The sequence below is a fragment of the Perna viridis genome, chromosome 10, assembly GCF_037379345.1.
Source record: "Perna viridis isolate PV_CMFRI_1.1 ecotype Kerala chromosome 10, ASM3737934v1, whole genome shotgun sequence".
In the NCBI taxonomy this organism is placed as follows: domain Eukaryota; kingdom Metazoa; phylum Mollusca; class Bivalvia; order Mytilida; family Mytilidae; genus Perna; species Perna viridis.
This window is the reverse complement of record NC_142454.1, coordinates 22,539,701-22,562,728: the sequence shown is the minus strand read 5'-3', so window position 1 is coordinate 22,562,728 and position 23,028 is coordinate 22,539,701. Positions and strand designations below refer to the sequence as shown.

Below are 23,028 nucleotides of genomic sequence, written 5' to 3'. Positions count from 1 at the left end.
TATAAATTTTATACGATTACCACTGTTATTCAGTTCTAATTATTCGTTCAAAAATGTTAAAATATATGAATCCAACCTATAGATATATAATGATAACATAGAACAGTTGAACTTCTGGATAAATCAATTAAATAAAAAAACAACATTTAAAAACTATATTGCTTGGTTCGCCTTCGATATCAGTTATTGTGGTTTTATTTTCATTGAGATGGATTTCAGTGGAGTTGTATCTCTAAAACCCTTCCAGTATATTGAATCATAAACAGCATTAACATTGACTTGTGAGCAGCCTCTGAACCACCACGCCCCTTCTCTGAAGCTAGCACAATGTCCAGAAATTAAATCATTATCACGGTCTATTGTTGAAAATTTCATACCATTTAAAGGTTTCGTTGCATGGAATGAAACCATAGAGTGTCCTGAAAGAAAAAAAGATTTTATTTTTATTATTCACGTTTATAGATAATATATTTTACTTGAATTGTATTATATAAAAATGAAGAAATGAAGGGAACTATTAGTCACACATTTCTAACTCACCCCAGTCTCTTTTGAATATGATCAGCAATCCTCATCTGCAATTGATATCATTTCTTTTTGACACTGACCTTTTTGACATTCAATGACCAGTACGGCGGGTGCATGTCTTGCAAGAATACATTCTTTTTTTGATTTACGAGAACTTCAATGACCATGTTATACGCCGGGTCCATGTCTTGCAAGAATACATTCTTTTTTTGATGTACGAGAACTTCAATGACCATGTTATACCCCGGATCCATGTCTTGCAAGAATACATTCTTTTTTTGATGTACGAGAACTTCAATGACCATGTTATACCCCGGATCCATGTCTTGCAAGAATACATTCTTTTTTTGATTTACGAGAACTTCAATTACCATGTTATACGCCGGGTCCATGTCTTGCAAGAATACATTCTTTTTTTTGATGTACGAGAACTTCAATGACCATGTTATACGCCGGGTGCATGTCTTGCAAGAATACATTCTTTTTTTGATGTACGAGAACTTGAATAACCATGTAATACGCCGGGTCCATGTCTTGCAAGATTGTTTCTTAAACTTAAACGACGTAAACGGCGGGTGCATGTCTTGCAAAAATACATTTTTTTTACATGTTCTTGAACTTCAACCACCAATGCGACCATTGTGTGTCTTGCTAGATCCTTCAATCTCAGTTTCCGCTATATAGATGACGTATTATCTTTAAACAATCCTAATTTCGGGGATTTGATACATCGCATCTACCCAAAAGAACTTGAGATAAAGGATACTACAGACACTATGAAGTCAGCCTCATATCTTGACCTACACTTAGAAATCGATGGTAAGGGAAAAGTATTGACCAAACTTTACGACAAACGTGATGACTTTTCATTCAGAATTGTCAACTTTCCTTTCATCTGTGGCAATATCCCTTCGGCTCCTGCGTATGGAGTATTCATATCACAACTCATACATTATGCCAGAGCATGCCGAAACTACGAAGACTTTTTATATCGCGCTAGAAGTCTAACAAATAGGCTTCTGGAACAGGGTTATGTTGCTACAAGATTGAAGTCATCACTACAGAAGTTTTATGGTCGTCATCATGAACTCGTGGATCGTTATGATGTATCCATCAGCACCATGAAAACTGATTTATTCAACGGGTCATAGTTAGCCATTCCTCGTTTGTCTACCCCGGTTTGACTTTTAATGAGCAACTCGGCGGGTGTTTCTAGAAAAGCAAAGGACCTTATCCTACCGGTGCACCTGGTAAATGCTCGCAGTTTTTAGTGTAGTCCGAGTTGCTCATTTACTTTTGTTACTTTGTATGTATGATTTTAATTACTTTATGTTCTTTGTTGTGTGCGTCTGTTTTCCATGTCTGGTCTTTGTCCCTGGATTACATTCTTTTGATTACCGCTATAACCTTGGTTCCCTTGATTACTCTTGCAAGAATAAGCAAGTCCTCACATTTTCGGAGCACCGGAGTTCATTTTCGGTTTTAAGTGGGTTCCGCACTATCCGCTTATAAGTGTGTAAGTATTGACCTTCGGTTTTGAGGTAGAGTGCGGGCGGAGAACGGAAACAGAACAAGATATTATTCTGTATGTGATTACTATAATTGGTATAAGTAACTTGAAAATATTTAACTGTATTCCAACTTTGAGTTGGTTATTTATTAAGGCCTGACTTCGGTTTTCCAAAAGAACTATACTAGGTTACCCCTACTTTACATCTTTGGTATTATTCACTGCCTGGGAAGCTGGACAAGGGCAGTGGTTGTATGAGTCAAATGTACAGATTGGAGGCGAACAGGTAAGTAATTATAATTTCCTTCGGTATAGTTTTTACAGCCCATTCGGGATTATTAGTCACCATACCGGTTAGTTCATCACTAAATTCCCAGGGTGTGCATATGAACCGTTCTCCCAAAGTGGAAGTTCAAAGTTGGCAAAAAACGTCAAGTGGGGGACCCTTCTTCCAGGTGTCATATAAAACTATCTTACGGCAAAGCTTTTACAGGCCATTCAGGGTTAGTAAGTAACCATAACGGTTAGCTCACCACCAAATTTCCATGGTGTGCATATGAACCGATGTAGCAAAAACATTGTCTGCTATACATGACAAATATATTGTCGTACCAGCAGACAAAGCCCAAAACAACATTGCTTTTGTCTGCAAAACGTTTTACATCCAATGTTTATTATCAGAGGCAGGCGTAGAAAATAATGTCAGTGATAAGACCTATACTTCTACTACACTCTCCAAAGAAGAGATTGTGATAAACCATAAATCTGTGTCATCCTCTTCTGGTCTCTCTACCAAGGACGATGATTGTGATTTACCGTCTATGTACTGGATTCCTAAACTCCACAAGAATACATAAAAACAACGTTACATAGCTGTATCTGCAAATTATACCACCAAACCTCTTTCAAAACTTTTAACTTCTATACCTCACAGCTGTCAAAAGGGTCTGCAGTCCTACCACAACACTTGTTACTCCCGTAGTGGTATTAATTCAATGTGGATCCTAAAAAATTCGAAAGACCTTTCAGTTCAAGACCATCATCAGAATATAATACCATTAAAACCTATGATTTTTCAACACTCAGTTAAAATCCCGACTTAAAAACATTATACATCGTTGTTTTTTTTCCAAAAAAGATGATACACCTGGATACAAATATATAGTTTTTGGTAGAGATTCCTCATACTTTGTAAGAAATAATTCCAAATCGTCTTCCAAATATTCAGAAAAGATGTTTAAAAAATGCTGAAATTTTTAATCGGCAACATATTTGTCCAGTATGGTGGACGCGTTTTTCAACAAACGGTCGGCATTCCAATGGGAACAAATTGTGTTCCTCTACTTGCTGACCCATTCCTTCACGCGTACGAAGCTGAATTTATAGCTTATCTGATCCGAAAGAATATCGTTTAGCTAGATCCTTTAATCTCAGTTTCCGCTATATAGATGACGTATTATCTTTAAACAATCCTAATTTATGGGATTTGATACATCGCACCTAACCCAAAGAACTTGAGTTAAAGGATACTAGACACTGTGAAGTCAGCCTCACATATTGAACATGATAGAAATCGATGGTAAAGGAAAACTACTGACCAAACTTTACGACAAACGTGATGACTTTTCAATCAGAATTGTCAACTTTCCTTTCATCTGTGCAACATCCCTTCAACACCTGCGCATGGAGTGTTCATATCACAAATCATTATGCCAGAGCTTGACATAACTACGCAGACTTTTTGTACCGCGCTAGATTTCTAACAAATAGGCTTCTGGAACAGGGTTGTTACAAGATTGAAGTCATCACTACAGAAGTTTTATGGTCGTCATCATACTCGTGGATTGTTACGGTGTATCCAACTGCGCCATGATTTGTTCAACGTGCCATGGTTTTTCTTTACTCTTTCGTCTACCACGGACTTGACTTTTTTATGAGCAACTCGGCGGGTGTTTCTAGAAAGCAGAGGACGCTTACCCTACCTGTGCATCTGGTCCATGCTCCCAGTTTTTAGTGGAGTCCGAGTTGCTCATTTGTTTTTGTTACTTTGTATGTGTAATTTTAGTTACTTTATGTTCTTTGTTGTGTATGTCTGTTTTCCATGTCTGGTCTTAGTTACTAGATTACATTGATTACTGCATTAACCTTGGTTCCCTTGATTACTCTTACAAAACTGTAAATTCAAAGTTGGCATAAAAGGTCAAGTGGGGATCCTTCTTCAAGGTATCATAAAAAATTTCTTACGGCAAAGCTTTTACATGCCATTCTGGGTTAGTTAGGCACCATACTGGTAAGTTCACCACCTAATTTCCAGGATGTGCATATGGACCGTTCTCAAAAACTGAGAATTCAAATTGTGATATTTGAAACAAAAATACGATTTACTAAATATTGGTGATAACCTGAAATTTTGAATTTTACGAATTTACTCAACGAATGTAGTGTATCAAATAAAAGTTTGTAAGCGACAATAACGGGTGGTCGATACGGAAGAAAATTCGAAATTCTGAAAATCACCTTTTTACAATTTTTTATATCTAATCGCCTGAATAGATCAGACATATTAGTACGTTAGATTTATCACAATCTGTTTTTGAATGCCTAAAATATCAGTTTTACAGTGTCGATACATGTATGCTAGCGATGATAATTTTTATTTGAGACTGAGACCATTTTTCTATGGAGTAGCTAAAATATTTTTAACTTTCTGAAAGGTTCTTACATGCAAATTAGCTTTTCACGGTTTTATGATATAGAAAAGTGAACTGTCTATCCATCTTTGCATCCTATCGTTATTACGAATGCATAAAACATGAGTCGGTATGCTGTCATTGGGAACTTTCTTTGATACTGTGACCAGTTTTATAGGTGTACTAAGGTGTAATATTTAAAATTTTCTTGGATAATTCATATATGAAAATGAATTGTTCCTTGTTTCCTGATGTAGAAAATTTAATTTAATATCTATTATACCGTAGTTCAAACAAGCTTTTGTGTGATAAAGTACATTTATATAGTATCTTAGCTTTTAAATGAGCCCCAAGTAATAATTATTTGATTTTTTTTCAAGTCCAATTAAGTAAAAAATCGATACCTCTACCCTGGAAAAAAAATACCTCAACATGAACCAAACTGTTAATATTTTGCCTATAAAAGATGAAAAAAATATGTTGGGAACTTTTGTTTCCATAATCGACGTATTCAATTTATCTTCTCATTCAGGCAATTATTTCTAAGTTTCAATATTCATAAAAAGGCAAATCTTCCGATTTCCATATTTTCTTTAACTGTACCTGTATCGGGCAATTTATTTTTCAAATACCGTTACTCAAACATAGTTTTGTATATTAAAATACATTTGTATAGTTTTTTTTTTTTAGTTTCTAATGAAACAAAGTAATGCATAATTCCCCCCGTTATGTTTCCCAAATAAATCATTTGAGTAAATATCTACTGATGTTCCAGTTGATATTTATCTTTAAACGAGGGTCCAGACTACCATTTGCCTATTTGAATTCATATTTTTCACAAAATTAATACAATTTTAATCAAGATAAAAATATTTCTGATTTCAAATGGCAAATAAAAACAAAATTGAATAGGGCAATTGAGATCAACCGATAATCATAATTTTTTTGTTGATGCTCGAGACAATACCATAACTCAATAGGTACTAAACAAACAAAGATAAGGGTAAATCCATATCCTTGTGTAATTCGTTTTTAATGTTACCATGAAAATTATTAACATAAACATAAACAAGATTGCAAGCATGTGTATCTTTCCACGTGCAACTTCAACTTTAAATTTTGGCTGTGATAAGGTGAAATAATGTTTTTTTCTTCATATTTTCAAAGCGTTTAATAGGGAATTTTTCTGTTTCACATTATTTTTTTTTCCAACACTTCTTCAGCAAATTAATTCTCTTTCTCAAATTACGTGATAAAATTGTTTTACCAAAATAAAAAAAAAACCAAACCCCCCTTTTCCACAAGGTTAAATAGTTCGAGCCAAGAGGAGGTACTCAGAATTATTTGCCATACACAGGCTGGAACTGTTTCGGGGGTCAAAATTTTTAATTTCGGTATTTTTTTTGGGGGGGGTCAAAATTTTTGTGAGTACTTTGTGGGAGATTCGAAAAAAATAAGGTTATTTTATGGTGGTAATATGCATTTTTCAGGTATTTGTTAAGGGTTTGTAAGATATTTTGGGGAGTCGAAAATTTTCTCTTGACCTAGCCGACGTATGGGGAAAAAAGCTGAGTACCCCCCCCCCCACACACACACACTTATTTCGGAGTCCCTCCCTAAATGAAATGCGCATGAGAGTCAGGACAAAAACAAAACAATAAGTGCAGTTCAGTTATTTTCACCCAAAGCAATATTATTTTTTACTTATCTTTGGGGGTTAAACGATACTGCAAAACTATCATAAGAAGAAAAAATACCAACCGCCCGCAAGCTGTTCCCTTCAAGAAACACACTTTTTAAGTACGTTTCGATTAATTGCCATATTAAACAGACCAATGATCACAGCGCATTTTAACACATGGGCGTTTGTTTGTAAACAAAGGAAAATATAAAAAAACATGCGTTACCCACGCGTAGCTTTTTGTCTTTATCATTCACAAACAGATATGACTGCGCATGCATATTTTAATACCACTGAGTGGTTTGGTCATGAAAACAGTTGTAATTCTACATTCAGAGATATTTATGCAACGATACGAATTACAGAAAAAACTAATAATAGGAGACTGTAAGATTCAAGCAATGTGCAGATTTTATAGAATACACTTCTGATTAGAGGCTAACTAGAGAAACGAATGTTTTAAGTGAAACATAGTCAAATTTAGCCTTCATATGAATCTAGTTTTGGAAATGCTATACATGTATACATACATAATTTAATGTAAACGTAATGGCTCGTATCATGAAAATTGGTTAATTATGCTTGCTAGCTTCACGACAGTTCGAAGATATTTAGTTGTTGCTTTCTATAGTCTACTATAACAACCGTCAATTATTTATCGTAACTGTAAATGAACACGGTTTAACGCATGAGCATTTATAGTAGGATTGCAGGCTATCGATTTTTGTGAATTTAATGCATCGGAATATAATATGGCTAAATTATATATCGATGGAAAGCGTATTTCAAGCTATATCGAAATAGCGATGTCGTACACATCGATTGTGGTTACGTCTCTACCAAAATGGGGTGAAATGTCAATCATGATTTTTAAGAAAAAAAAGTTGGATCATTTTTGTATGGCTTACTTTTCCTTTGTTAGTGCGAAAAATCCCAAACTTTTTACATCAGATCAGCTCCAATTCCATCCCATACAAGAATCAATAGCTACAGTAAATTTAAGAAAAACTAGCAAATAGCGCTGTCTGTAGCAGTTTTTGGCCGACCTTGACCTTGAAGGCATCGAAATGTAAAAACTAGAAAGTAAATATTGAAAAAACACATTCTGAAATTATATTTATAGCTAACATTTGTAGTAAAAAATCGTATTTTCTATTTAAAAAGCAGCTTTGAAAGAGTCATTTCTCCATTAGTTAAAGAAAAGTTCCCATGTGGTCCAGTGCGTGAATATTTCGTATATTTACAAAGATAAGTATATGATACTAAACAAAACTGTTTAGTAGGCCTAAGTTTTATAAAACCATCACAGTTCTTGACAAATTTTTAGATAAACATGGAGTTTTTTATTAATTCAAAAGAACACCACTTAACCTGTCTATAATTTCTTCTTGTACTGGCTACAACGAAAACTATCAGTTTGTTGAGAAACGGAAAGCATGTATTAATTTAAAAAAGATAATACCAATAATGCAATAAATGCAGTTCAAAGAAAAAAGCATAAACAACACTTCCATATTGGCCAAAGTTGATTTTATTGCACACAACGAAACAGTGCATTATAGTATCATAATTGATTTGGTCTTAGTTTGTTTTTGACTCCATATCGCCGATATTCGTCTTAAACATGCCAGTGCAAGCCAAAAGAAAGAAACAAAAAGACTTTTATTGTATTGTCTAGCAGTACCAGTTTTGAAAGGTCATGAAATGCGACAAAGACTACATATACCTCCAAGACACTTTTTTCTGACCAGTTTGATTATTTGTGTTGGCAACAGTTTTTTTTCGGTTTGAAAAGCTTATTAGCCATTGACTTGGAACACTTTTTTAAAAGTACACATGTGTCGAAAGAATAGGTCCTTAGCAGAGTTAAACTGTCGTAAATTAAAAGCGAGTAAAAGCATTGAATATTCTGGCAGGCAAATCCGTATCCTTCACACAGACCTGTTATGATTAATATAAAGTTTGTGAATGGATACTTGGGATAGCTTTTGATTTGAAGCCTGACAGGTTATAAGAATATCTTGACGGAAAAGAGAGGATTTTTCAATTTCTTTGCACTGGCCTCTGGGGGACAGCATTGACGATAGCGATTTGTTCTACTTCTTAGTTTACCAATCTGCCATATTTCATATTGGAATAGTTTTTTTGTTTCAAATGAACTAAAACAAAGTAGGTGACTCGTTAGTTCGGCTCTGTGTGTTCAGTTTATGCTCCCTTTGAGGTATAATGGTAAAGCAAAATGCCGTTTGCTATATGTAGCATCAAGTGAAACAACAAAATTACGATTTCAGCTTAACCTAGATCTGAAAATCATTAGTATGGTTCTTGATTGCTTTGTAAAGTGTTCATTCGCCGAGGTATTTAACGATCAGTTACTACACATGGGTGGGCTTATTCCGACTATCAAACATGCAGCACTACTAGTATATAAAACCTATATATACTAGTGGGGCGGAATATTTGATAGAGGGAGCAAGCCCCTGTGGTTACTGCATGTATAACGGCAGATATTTGAATTGCCATTTTTGAATTTATGGATAAAAAGGAAATGTCGATCAAAATCGAAATGTTTTTTTTTGGATCTATACAATTAATGCAATCACAACCTTTCAGTGTGTCTTCTTATACGTAAGAAACAAACATTCCCATGTGTTAAGCATATGTACTTCTTTTCAAATGTTTTGGCACACTTATGACTTCTTATTTAGCTGAACCACTGATCCAACCCTCTCTTTTTATACGCTCCCGAAGGGAGCGTAAGTGGCTGTACTATCAACTGGGTCATGTATACTTATGGGCAGAACAGGCATCAATATCCGGTTTGTGCATGTAAATTCAGGAACTTAAAAACAGTATAATGGCAGCTTCATTTTCGTACTCTTCGAAAAATGTGATGGAGAACAGAACCAGTCTCAGTAGCGTTTTGGATTAAGTTCAAAACATATCATATTTTTTTCCAAGATATGGATTGTCAAAACAGTCAACAGAAGGAGCTCCAATGTTTACGAAAGTACCATTACCCATAATTCCATGCGATTGACAAAACGACCCAAAGATATTTCGGACCACGACAATCGAACCAATGACCGTGACTCGCGCAATAACGTATATAACCCATAATTCTCGGGTCATAAAAATTGCGAAACTAAAATGTACCAAATCGAAACGAAAATAATCGATAAAAGAAAGAATCGAAACAAATCAATTAAATAAAATGAATCAAGTCGTTATAAAAACATAATTTAACTGTACAAAATGAAACAGAATGAAGCGAAACTAAATGCAATAAAGAAATTTTTAAGACCTTTCGAAAATTTAAGAACCACAATGTTAACCAGTGCCGGACGATTCGACCAAAAGACATTTCGGACCGTGACAACCAATAATTCCTTACGAATGCCAGACATTTCGGCCAATAGACATATCAGACCATGACAATTAGCATAATGCTTTAGGATAAATATATATCATTACAAAATTTACCATACTTGAAGGTTATGAGTATAATATATAAAATCAAAGCATGAGGAATGAAGCAAGCAATCTTAATCAACATTTGTTCCTTCATCACTTGACTGATAACCAAAACTGTCCACACTGTAGGGTCCACATTGAAGATAATCATCATTTCTTGTTATCTTGCCATTACTATGCTCACCACAGGAGGTCAATGAAGTCTGTCTAAATGATATATTTATCATGCACTTTAATTGAATTATTGCTAGATATTAAAAATCATTTCAAATCAATTCCATCTTCCTTAATGAAGGGATCGGTGCATGATGTCTAGTAAACATGAAATATGCAGAAAATACCTATTTTGTCAAGATCGAGTTAATAATTTTCAATCTTTGAACTTTATCCATCAATGTTTACAAAAAATGTATATTGATAATATTCTAAAATAAAAAAAAATAAAAAAAAGAGTTTAATTTGAAGATAATGGAAAAGTTATGCATTATAATTTAAATTGCACAGATAATTACTATTACAATTTTTTTAGAGTAAAATGTTAATTTAAATACAAAAGTGCTTGAATAGAATCATTATCAACCAATGTATTCTTTTATATATATAAATATCTTCTATCTGCATGTTGTATTTGTTGCCTTGTATGGAGAGGATATATATATAGGCCTTGCCAATCCTATTCAATTTATTTATTGAATAAAATATGTTTAAATTATTAAATCAGAACTGACAAAAATTATCAAACTAAGTTGTTTTTTCACTAAGATTTCTTTCAACCCCCATTAAAATCACCTCTCAAATCTACTAGTCTTAGTACTAAATGTCGAAAGTTTGAAAGACTATTATAATCCGGAATTAAAACGTATCATACTCAGATTTGGTCCGAGTCTTTATAAATGTCACTTAAAAAAATAAGCGTATATCCAAATTAGAAAACAAATACAAAATTCTGTCGAAGATTTCTTGCTAACTAAACAAAAATAACCTAGGAGAATAAACAGTATATAACATATCATTGGCGAGACGCAAGAGGATACAAAAGCGCAATTATTCACAATGCAATTTCCGTATGGGTGGGGGTCTTCACTTCAACTAAAATCTAAAAATAGATCCGGGTGAAATTGTAACCGACAATGCTAGAATGTAATTTTGGTTAAGCGTACTATTGACTGGCCACAATATACGGTAGATTGCACGGAATACGTGATATTCCGCATTTATGAGGAAGCTTGTACCACCGATAGCGACCTTTTTGTTTACTAACTAAAAATACTTCTTACTTTTACAAAACATTGAGACTTAATTCAGAAGATACAATTTGTACCTGGTTACAAAATCTATACATTTAAACCAACTGTGGTCGATAAAGGCTACAAACCACTAACTCAGATTCCCATTACTCTCGATGTTATTTTTTTTTATTTTCAGGGGATCCTCAGTAGTTTACCTTGTATAAGTTTAACCTAACCAAAACCATATATCACTTGAAACATACACATGTACTGCTTTGTCACTCAAAATTTCACAAGGGGTTTAGTACCTTGCAGTGCAGCACTGACGCTCGGCACTCATCTACCCTAAAAATAGCCTGGGGAATCCTAAAAATTCTTTATTTGGACTTTTTTGCGCACGTTCCAAATTGATGATGCAATTGGTGGTCTGTAACCTAAACATGTAAGAGTTCATATAATTGATGAAAACTGGCTTAAAATCAGCACAAAAATACGGTCTGCAAAACTACGTCAATATTTTCTGCATATCAATATTTACTTTAAAATTACAGCCTTATGTAATCCTTAATGCTTACTTCGAAACATACTTAGAAAATTAACAATTTTTTTTCATGTTTTCATAATCAAAATTGACTTTCTACCAGCCTGTATTGTGAAGGTAAACAGGGCTCCCTCACAAACACAAATTTTTACAAGATGTGACCACAATACGTATGTACGGCAATTCTAATTTTAAAGTAGAATGATTTTCCTAAATAATGATACAAAATTTAGCCGTATCATATTTCGGTGCATTAAACATCGTTTTTAGAAGACTTTTTAAACCTCTGCTATCCTGCTATTACATGTTTCTTGGAAGTGACGATTGCGATTAGAGAAACGTTAAAAATACAACATTCTAAATTTCTTTTTAACTATTTCAATATCAATCAAACAATACGAAATAAAAATGGTAATGACTCTGTTTAAATAATTCATCACGAAAATATGTAACTACCCACAAATAATTGATAAAACGGCATAGTCCATTGAAATAGAGGTTTTCCCCCGCTTTCTTAATGTTCGCTGCGTTATTGCTTGCTAGCTTAGAGCTTGGTCAAGTTAAACCTGTTCTTATGTCACTTTGCCCATAAACTTGTCCGAATTTCCTCTGACCCTGCAACCCTCTACTTTTTTATTTAGATATTGATATGTCGGGTTGGGGACAGAACGATGTGCCATACAAAAAGAATCAGCGGTACCGCGGAGTACCGCCCTTCAACCTCTTGTAACGACTTTCAAGTTGAAATTGTGCATGTCACACCTACCTAGTTCGATTCCGGAATCATTTCCTGTATGATGATACCAAATTTGCTACAAAAATTACATTGTTGACATTTAGAACCGTAATTGAGAGTAGGCGGAGCTTGTTACTTTTGGAATGGAAGGACAGCGGACACGTAATTTTTCAACGGAATTGTGAAATATTCTGTTAGATTCCGATTTTAAAAAATCGTTTCTGCTCCGTTCCGTTCCAATAGTAACAAGTTCCGCCTACTCTCTATTACGGTTCAAAATGTAAACAAAACTGGGTCTCTCGTGGAAAATGATCAAAACTTTAATTAGTCAAAGTGCTGATGCACTGAGTCAAGGAAGACCTCAAAGTAATCAAAAATATTCATGTAACCAAATTGTAAGCTAGATAAACCGATCAAAACTTAGTCCTTTTAAAGAATAACCATATGCATACAGTCCGTTTATCAATATATATTTTGGGTCTTCTTTTGTATTATTGCTTTTGGTATTCCTGGTTGTACACGTACGTTGATGTCCTCAAATTTATTAACACTTAAATCAGCATTTCTTACAAAATATGAATTCCACTGAGAATCACTATTCAATGAGTTTTCAAAGTAAGATTGGACCCACACCTTGAAAATTCGGTTTAGAGATGCATGAAATGAATCCTGCAGACTGTAGGAAGTTGAACCAAGCCCAATCTCAAAGGAGAAAGGAACAAAAAACTTTCCCTTGCTTGTGCTCACTTTGATGTAGAATTGTTTTGTAATAAATTAAAACTAAAATTTGTCCTTGTCATTGTTGTCTAGAATAGGCTATGGTATGTACAATAAATGATTACCTTTCTCTGGGAATATTTCAGTTCAAACCAGGATAAAAGCTCCTGTTGTAAAAAGTACTATGTAGTTTAAAGATCATTAAACTAAAAACAACTTTGTAGCTCATAGATTTGAGCAATTTAAGATTCAAATTAGGTTGGAAAGTCAATAGTATAGAGATGTCGTGAATATAGGGAATATGATGTCTTAATCACACATGCACTTTGAGTATAAATCCATCTTTTTTTCTCTCCAAAAAGTTACTAGTAAACCCATACCTCATGAGTACCACTTTTTTATGATGAATCACTATTTGCTGAGTGTTTAATATCCGTCTACCTTCAATAATGTCAATAATGTATGTGCATTTCTTTCACCTTTTTCTGCATGATTGTTTCACAAATATGTATAAGATTACAAATCAAGTAACTCTTATGTTTTGCAAATATATAAGTGCTAATATTTTTTTAATTTTTTTTTTATAGTTTTTTATTAAGAGATGTTGACATATACATTTACAGCTGCTTCATGCTACACATACATGTACTAGCACTTGAGAATCATGAACTTTGTTTCATGCTTAAATAGTGTCCCAGCACAGAAATAGTCTGTTTTACGTTTGCTTTCTTCTCACTTCATCTAGTGAAACTTCTAAGTGAAAACCACTAAAAAGAAATCAAGAAATGTTACAATGTAAATTCATGAAAATATACATGTATTTTAACCATATGATATGGAGAAACCTCCTACTGTTGGGAAATATTGTTACATGTACATATAATTTCGTGCAAATCAGGCAAAAATACAAGTTGGGTGGTTACAACAGTACCAGGTTTTTACTGGTTTTTAAACCACCTGGTCAATATTCCCAAAGTGATCAATACTGGTCGATTGAAAATTTGCAAACAATATTTCTGTCATTATTCATAGTTTTTGTCCTACATTAAAAATGTTAATGTAGTATATATCTACTATATTTCAGTGTTCTAAGATTTTATTCTTCTAATATCTCTATCAGCTGTCTTAATTAAGAAAAAATAAACATTTCTTTCTCTAAAATAATTCAAATTTATCTTCAATAAAACATAACAAACTGTACAAAAATGTAGTACAGTGTACTTCATAAGCACATCTTTGTTTCAATACCTGTTAATAACAGGTAACATAAGTAAGAGTAGAATAGGTTACTTGTCACCTGACTGACAGGTGGTCATTGTTATAACAACATCCCCTCATAACCAGGAAGATCATTAAAGTGGTTTGAAGTGGTAAGTTTAAAACAATAAATTAAAGCCATTTCATGTACTAGACAAAACTTCTAAATACAGAAACTGGAAAGTTTACTAATGATGTTGCTTTAGGGCTTCTCCCATGTATGGTTTCTAGTTACCCGATGATTTAAAATGATGTCTGGACCCCACCCCCACCCGTTTCAAAATATCTGGATCCATCCCTGTATGTTGATTTATTTATGAGGAATTAATGTCCCACTGTAATGTAAATAACAAATTTGATACATTTATTATTATATTACAAATATCATAATTTCATGTATGAAATCTTTAATTAATACTGTACTGCATATGCCAGTAAACATAGTAAGAGTACATGCACATGTATTTTTGAAGTTTTCAGTATAAATTTCCTGTTCACAGACATACAAATGTAAACTGCAAATTTTGCTAAGACATATGACAACTGTTCTACACTAGCAATTTTTACAGTAGACCTATCACCAGTTCTGAAAATTTTAAATCATTGTGTATTGGTAGTATATGAACAAACTTATATATACCTTCACTTACCTAATACATTCTACATGTATGAATGTCCCTGAAAATAAGCTCTTAGGAAAGGTTTACTTTTGGGTGCCTTGATATCCATCATATTTTAAATCCACTTTCATGGACATAGAATTTCTAACCTAATTGACTGTGTCCTTCATGTGTCATGAAAATCCTGTATCTAACTTTAAGATCTGCATTCTAAATGTATATCTTGACAATGCACTAAAAAGAACCATATTGATAATCAATTATGACTTACATGTATAAGGATATAATACACATGTACAGTCCATACTAAATATTACCAAAATCTGTATCACATGCGGTCTCAGAACCTATGTCAACCCACTTAGGGCTATTGGTCGTGGGGTGATATAGGTCGCGGATTGATACCCCATCAGATACAGATTTTGGCATGTCATGTTCATCAAAACATATATTTTATTTATGCTTCAAGTGTGTTTTGTGTAGGGTGTGATATAAGGTATGCAATATAGGTCTAGGGGTGTGATATAGGGTATGCAGTGTAGGTCTAGAGATGTGATATATGGTATGCAGTGTAGGTCTAGAGATGTGATATATGGTATGCAATATAGGTCTAGGGGTGTGATATAGGGTATGCAGTGTAGGTCTAGAGATGTGATATATGGTATGCCATATTGGTCTAGGGGTGTTATATAGGATATGCCATATATATGTAGGTCTAGGGGTGCGATACATAGTATGCCATTTAGGTCTAGGGGTGTAATATACATTTATACAGTATGCAATATAGGTCTAGGGGTACGCAATATAGGTCTAGGCGTGTGATTTAGGGTATGCGATATAAGTCTAGGGGTTGATATAGGGTATTTAAATCACAGGTCAGCCACAATGATAATAATTGAAAATTTGAGAGTGGGGCAATTTCTAATACAATAAAAATGTAATTAAATCGTTTTTAACGTATTTAGGAAAATTTTCAGTAGTTATGTAATAAGTGGGGACTCTTTATGCTCTAATAGTTTGTTTGGCTGCATATACATACTAATTTTTACTAGATATTTCTCTTTTTGATCGATCAACATCAACTACTGTTTGTGATAAATATGCCACATGGCTTCATTTCATCCCAATCTAATTCAGATTAGATTTTAATTGCTCCCCCTTCTTCCTTTGTCGCATGACTTCATGTGACATAGAAAAAAAGGGGAGCAATTAAGATCTTACTTTAATTACACGTACATTGCCTTTCATTCTTACCTTTGAAACAGACAGTGTTTATGTTTCTGCTTTCGAAATCATATTAATTTAACAATTCCATGATTCAAATGTTTATTTTCTAGTTTAAATACTTCATATTGTTTGCTACATGTATGTTTGTATGTTTATTCATGTACATGTACAGATTGCCTTGCTTTTTAAATTCCTGGGATCAAATCAAACACACATGACACACATTTAAATATAAGATTTACATTTATTTAACATTACAATGTGTATAAAATATAGATCAACTTGAAAACTCTTAGCATGTGTAAAAATATTTTTTATCAAAATTGTTCACAAAAATACCTGTAATTTACAAACACTAGAACACTTTCTCAAACCTTCAGGACCAATCTGGCAGAGGCGGATCAACACACTTTGAAAATGAGGGGTGGCAGCTTGAGTTCCTCAGAAAAAGGGGGTGCTTGGACATTATTTGTCATTTATGTAAATTTTACACATGAAAATTATAATTTTTCCATAAAAAGGAGGGATGCCACCCCGCCCCCCCCCCTAACACACACCCTCACTGTAATCATAAACATTAAAACTATACTTACGTTTTTTGTACATCACAAAAAAACGTACATTGCAGCTCCGAAAATCCGTTATTAGAAGCTCACGACATTCGCAACAGATTTTTACAGTCATGATAGTAGTCTACATGTATATTTAACTTCTTGGTAAGATTGACAAACAATTAACACGTTCAAACCTACAGGATCCATGTTGAAATTGTAGACATCAATAATATACTAACAACTCAAAGAGTGTTAATTGCAGGTACAAAAAATCCGTCATTAAAAACTTCCGACATCTGATCGGGTTGCTCGAATAACCAAAAACCTCGGTGTTAACCGAAACCCAGATTGAAAATCCGGAAACCTCAATAAAACACGTTTTTGGGTGGTATAATTGCTCACTGTGTTATTTAAACACACTTGCAAATACGTTTTTTTATTAGTATTCCAGCACTTTCTAGATACCTCACGAAAGTCTGTAATAATCAATATAGCGTCAGTACTTCGAAATTAGTCACTTGTCCTTCAGACGCCATATTGTTTTCGGTTATTGGAGGTACCGTGTTTGACCTGCGTCAGGTCAATTAGAAAAAATAGTCCTGCTCGCTTAGACAAAATTCAGTTAGTTTAAGATAAGCATATAATCATAGAAATATTGCAATTCAACAAATATTACAAAAGTTTTGATGTCACAATACTTCCATCTCTTACGAAAAATAAAGCATCACATATTGATCGGCGGCGGAGCGATATACTAATGTAAATTTGCAATGTGGAAAAGGGGGAGGGTAAAGAGAATAGTTCGCGGAATATTTAGGGAGTCCCATCTGGCAATATCCACTTCCGGCGACCTCTAAATCAAGTTCAGGCTATAAATAGCCTTCCTTGACAAAAAAGAGGAGGGTTGCAGGGTCAGAGGAAATTCGGACTACCCATAAATCTATAGTTTAAACTATGCCTAGTCACATTACCTGCAGTCCCACTGTAATCTCCGATTCTTAAAACATAATTAGTAGACTCGTCTTCCACTCTGAAGTTTGTGTATTGAGCATAAGCAGTGATACCACTAAAATCCTCCATGTCAAATCGTAATGTGTAATTTCTTGAGGTTGTTAAGACGTTTATATTGTCGTTACCTGTAGAAAAGGTGAATCCATTAAATTAGTCAGTACACGTGAAGTAAAAGTTCACAGGCTGCGCATTTTAAATATATTTTCAGACATCAAAATTTTAAATCGGTCGATTTTTTTTTGTTATTGTGATTTTGAATATAGATAAATTCACAAGTTTGGAATACATGATAGTCCTGCCAACTATCAATATACATACAGTTGCTCTCGATTTCGATACTGCTAACATGATTTGAAATATCTCGACGACCGCGTGAGGGTGAGATGAGATATTCTACATAATATATAAAAATCAAAATCGAAAGTTTTTATTATTCTGTTAATTATTAATTCAATTATGGCATTTTAATCATTTTAATGGACATTTAGTTTTTGTACTACTTTTGTCAAGCAAAACAAATCTAGTGTGATTACAAACTGTTTGTACGTAACGTCATTTTCATTCAAGTCTTTTTTTAATGATCTTCAAGATGATTTCACAATGACTCTCGATTTTTAGAGATATTTTCGAAAATCTTGTCTGGTACGAGAGGTTGGTTTCGATGTAAATTAAATGTTTATATCATACGAATGGTATGTAAAACCATTTAAGAAGTCAGTGGAGAAATAAGGTGTAGGGTTCCGGGGATCGGATTGGATTGGATTTTTTTAATTCATTCGTTTTAATTTGGTGCATAATTTGGGAAAATAAAAGCCTTGAACCCACTTTTTTCTGGAACCTCGTTTAAAAATCTCTGAAGTCGCCTCTGGAAACCTATATACATTGTATATGATTATGGAAGTAAATAACTGACAAACTGTCACTTTTATGTGGCAAGACTTGCTTGCAATTTCGTACGACATGGAGTTTTATTAATGACGTTTGGCTATATCAGTGTATAGAACAGTCTATAGAACAATAAAAAAGTTATAAATAACCATTGTAGGTATTTATAAAACCATGATGGGGTAGTTTGTATCAACAGTTATACCTAGCCAATACTCGTGGTGTTTGGATCCAAATCCAGTTTTATATGCTGCCCAAGTAACATTAAAATCAGTCGAGCCATCGATTCTCCTCTGTATCACCTGAAGAAGTAAACGTTTGAAAAGGAATTTTGAAAGTGTCTTCCTTCTAAAGGAAGGGCTTATTATACCAACCAATGCTTATTGTTTTCTTTACCCATAAAACTGATAAGATAAATCTGATTATTTTTTTTAGAAATATTGTTGTGTGGATAAAAAAAAAGAAAAACCTTATAATAGCAATACTAACAGGACTATGTCAATAAATGAAACAAATAATTTGATAAGAAATAACTTCAGAAAATAAAAAAAACTATTTACGACGAGCCTGGATAATGGCGTATAATTAACACGACATAGACACATATATGAACTTTCAAAATTCACAGAGTATCTTCAAATGGCAATATAACAACTCGCCAGGGCAAGAGAGTAACTGTCCATGGCGAGATAAAATCCCTAATATGCTTCCGTCAGGGCACTAATTTAAAAAATTCTTAAGAACATAAAAAAACATTCATCAATTGGAATGTAAGATTGATCTATACTTATGTTTCACCTAATTACTTCTTTTAAGTATTCTAGATAGTATTTTATACACGGGAATCAATTTTATTGTAAATCGATGCCAGCATTTTCTTTACGTAGAACCAGAATTAATTACTAGTATAGTACGAATATGTATAAAGGATGCTACACTGAAAACAAACAAATGAATTACTCCAAATTCTCTTAAACATTCAGAACAAACTTTTAATTATCTCAAGTACAATAGAGGGTATACATATTTTATATATATATTATCTGGAGAACATAATATTTTGCATTAAAGGTCCGAGTTTGACACAAAATCGAAATATACGATGTTTCTCATACTCTTTAATGTATATTGCAGTCCATTCTATTGGTTTATAGTTAAAGTGGCAAGTTGATGAGCATGCTCAATATACACTTCCGCCAGGTTGGGGTTGTGTATTTTGAGCATGCTCTACGCATGCTCATCGACTATCCCACAGTTAGAACAAAGGGATCTTTAGTAACATACCTGGTAATGTAAATCTTTGTTAAAATTGGAAAAATCTATGAAAATACTGAAAAGCGCCATTGTTTTTTTTCATTTTTTATTTTTGATTTGCTGACTGTAAAGTTGGAATTTCCAAGTTCAAGGTTAGAATTTTCAACTGTAAAGTTGGAATTATCGTCTCTAATGTTGGAATGTGGACTTATCGACTTTAATTTTGGAATTTCAAACTTTGATGCTTGAATTACCAACTTTTTTATAGTTTATTTTGTTCCAAGTTTAAAGTCGACAATTCGAGAAAATAATAATAATAAAACAGTGATCCTAATGGGCTTCCGTACAATCCCCTTTAAATTCATAATTGTATTCTTTAACTTTCAATTAAAATTCTATATGCATTTAAACTATAATTGTTTTTAACAAAATATATTATTGTGAAATATAAAGAAAAATCAGTTAAGCCCATTTTCACGAAATTCCATTATAGAGCCCATACATTACCCTACACCCATTCCCCAAATACTAGAAAAATGTAATTAAAAGTTTACTCCGATACAAGTGCTGTATACAGTGTATATTGCAATTGTCCCAATAGTGCCAACTCCGACGAATTCTGCGTATAAGACTCACGCATCTTGAAGCTGATATGGTGGCATTTTACTCTGATGAATTGTTTTTTTTTCCTCTCTGGTCAAACTATCATGGCCAAATCCCACGCATTTGCGTCTTGAAAATACGACAGCCTTGATATTATTGTCCAAAAAAGGTACTTTTCTGAATATACTATCAACTTCGTGGACAACGGTCGTATTTTTTGGATCTAATATCGTCAAGGAAAAAGGCCAACAAAACAAAAACAAAAAAAAAAACAAATCAACAAAAAGGTATATAATGAAAAAAAATATTTAGATTAAAACAGATCGTTTACTCTCTTTATACTTGTTTTTTTTTTTTAATTCGTACCGTCCAGCCAACGCCACTTTCTAATCTCACGTCGCAATAAACCTCCATCTGATGGTTAGCTATCGGATAAATGGTGTACACGTCATTGTCACTTCCGGGTAGTAGGTCATTACAGTCCGTTGGTGTTGCAGAAGAAAGCAAATCTGGAATAAATATATCAGGTACCAGTCCTGTATTGAATGAACTTTCTTATTTGTTTTTTTTTTCCGTTTTGTAGTGTCGTTTTGTTTTGTTTGTTTCTTTTTTTTTTTGCAAATTATTATCATTTATCACCCAATGTACAAAGTGAATATCAAACTATGACACTAAAAACATTTTAGGAAAAACAGTATTTTCGTATTTAAAAAATGCTTCAAAAAATGGGACTATTTTATGAAATCAAAAGTGGAATAGGACAAAAGATATTTTTGTTCGACCTATTCTGGTGTACAAAAATTATTTTTTTTTAGGTTTCAAATCCACCAAAATTTTTTGCATATATTGCAGACCGTTAACGCTATTCTTATATTTAAAAAGTTCCCCATAATTAACAACGCAACGAGCTAGGTGTCCGTCTATATGATTGTCCGTGGCATCTCGTTCAATATTCTCCCAAGTCAGGATTTTTAGTCCACCCTCGCTCCCTTAAACCCCTGAAACCACTCATTCATATTTAGCAGGTATCGTCCAGCCAATTCCGATTGGATGCTTCTCCGCGTGCGAAGCACCAATGAAAATCGATTTAACATAAAATGTCTGTGGAAAGGTAAACAATAATACGAGGAAATGGACGATCCGGTATAGTAACTGAAAGTTGTATGATGTAACAAATGATGCAATATGAGCAAAAATGTATATTCTATTGAGAGTCTTTACTGAAAAAATTGACGTTATGTGTAGCAATTTTGTAAGTTATATCGAAAAGTGTCTATTACGAGTGATTTGATTGGATTTTGGATCCGGTTTAAATTTAAGTAACTCACTAGATGGCGCTGGACGATACCCGCTAAATATGATGAGTGATGTCGGGGGTTTGAGGGAGCGAGGGATGACTCCAAACCCTGACTTGGGAGGATCCTCGTTCAAATGATGTTTAAGAGATACTGCTTATAGATTGGATGTCATGTTTATAACCAAACGATTCCACTAAAATATCTTCAGTACTCTTGTATGGTATAAAGTGGACCTTGCGATTTTGCTGCAACCTATTTTCAACTAGGGACATAATATACATTTAAGAGTCCGGGTATGCATAGTAATAGTACATTTAATTTACAAATGGTCATGATGAGTGCAAATTAGTTGTGTTTATCATTGTAATGAAATCGTCCATTGTTCAATGAAATGTTCGATTAAAGACAAACCTGCACTTGGTTTTTTACGCATGTGTTTAATCCCAACCAAAGACACGGTCTCAGGAAAACAGCCTCTATATATACTACAAAGTTTTTCAACCTCATCGAAGTCACTTGAACAACAAATAGGATTTTTAAAGCATTCGATGGCACATATCAATTGTGATCTTACATTTAGTATTTCCACTGGTTGTATGCTATGTTTAACTGATTTGTTTTTCTCTATTACAAATGTTTGTGTTTCTCCTATCGTTGATATAACTAACCGATAATTGAGAAAAAAAACCAAATATAAGCTGACGAGTCCATATTTCATATTACTTTCCAGTGACTAGACTTGAATGGAGAGGATCGTAACCGTGGTTGTACCTGATTGTTACTTGCGCATGACAAAATACAGTTCAGGTGAAAAAGAGGCTTGAGAAAAATACAGTTTATGAATAATGATTTTTGCAGTTTAAATCCATTCGTATTATACCATTAAATTATAAATCATGTATCTTTGATAAAAAGGCTTAGCATTTATATACATATTATTTATTGTATGGTGTGACAGCTCTCCAAAAATACAAGGCGGAAAGTACGGAAACAATCATTGATATATTGACGAGTTGCAATTTAGATACTATTTAATAGTGAAAAATATAAACTATGTAACGGCAATGACATCTGTAACGGCAGTTTGGATACAGTAAAGCTAATTAGTAGGCTTAGAGATTAAGTTTTCATTTAAAATAAAATTTCTAATTTTCTAAAAGGTAACTCTTCTTCGCTTATCAATCTTCCGTTTGGATTCAAAACAGTAGGATTT

The 23,028-nt window shown here is 33.6% G+C and overlaps 1 protein-coding gene across 1 annotated transcript; it reads right to left on the bottom strand.

The window, feature by feature from the left end:
- LOC148604991 (ryncolin-2-like) lies at positions 1 to 22,248 on the bottom strand. The gene is made up of 5 exons (XM_088547533.1): positions 22,227 to 22,248; positions 20,884 to 21,026; positions 18,866 to 18,962; positions 17,736 to 17,900; positions 1 to 419 (listed from the first exon to the last, which is right to left on the bottom strand). Exons 1-5 carry the CDS (start codon positions 22,246 to 22,248, stop codon positions 184 to 186), a joined length of 663 nt encoding a protein of 220 aa, XP_088403659.1. The 3' UTR covers positions 1 to 183.
- Positions 22,249 to 23,028: the final 780 nt, after the last annotated feature.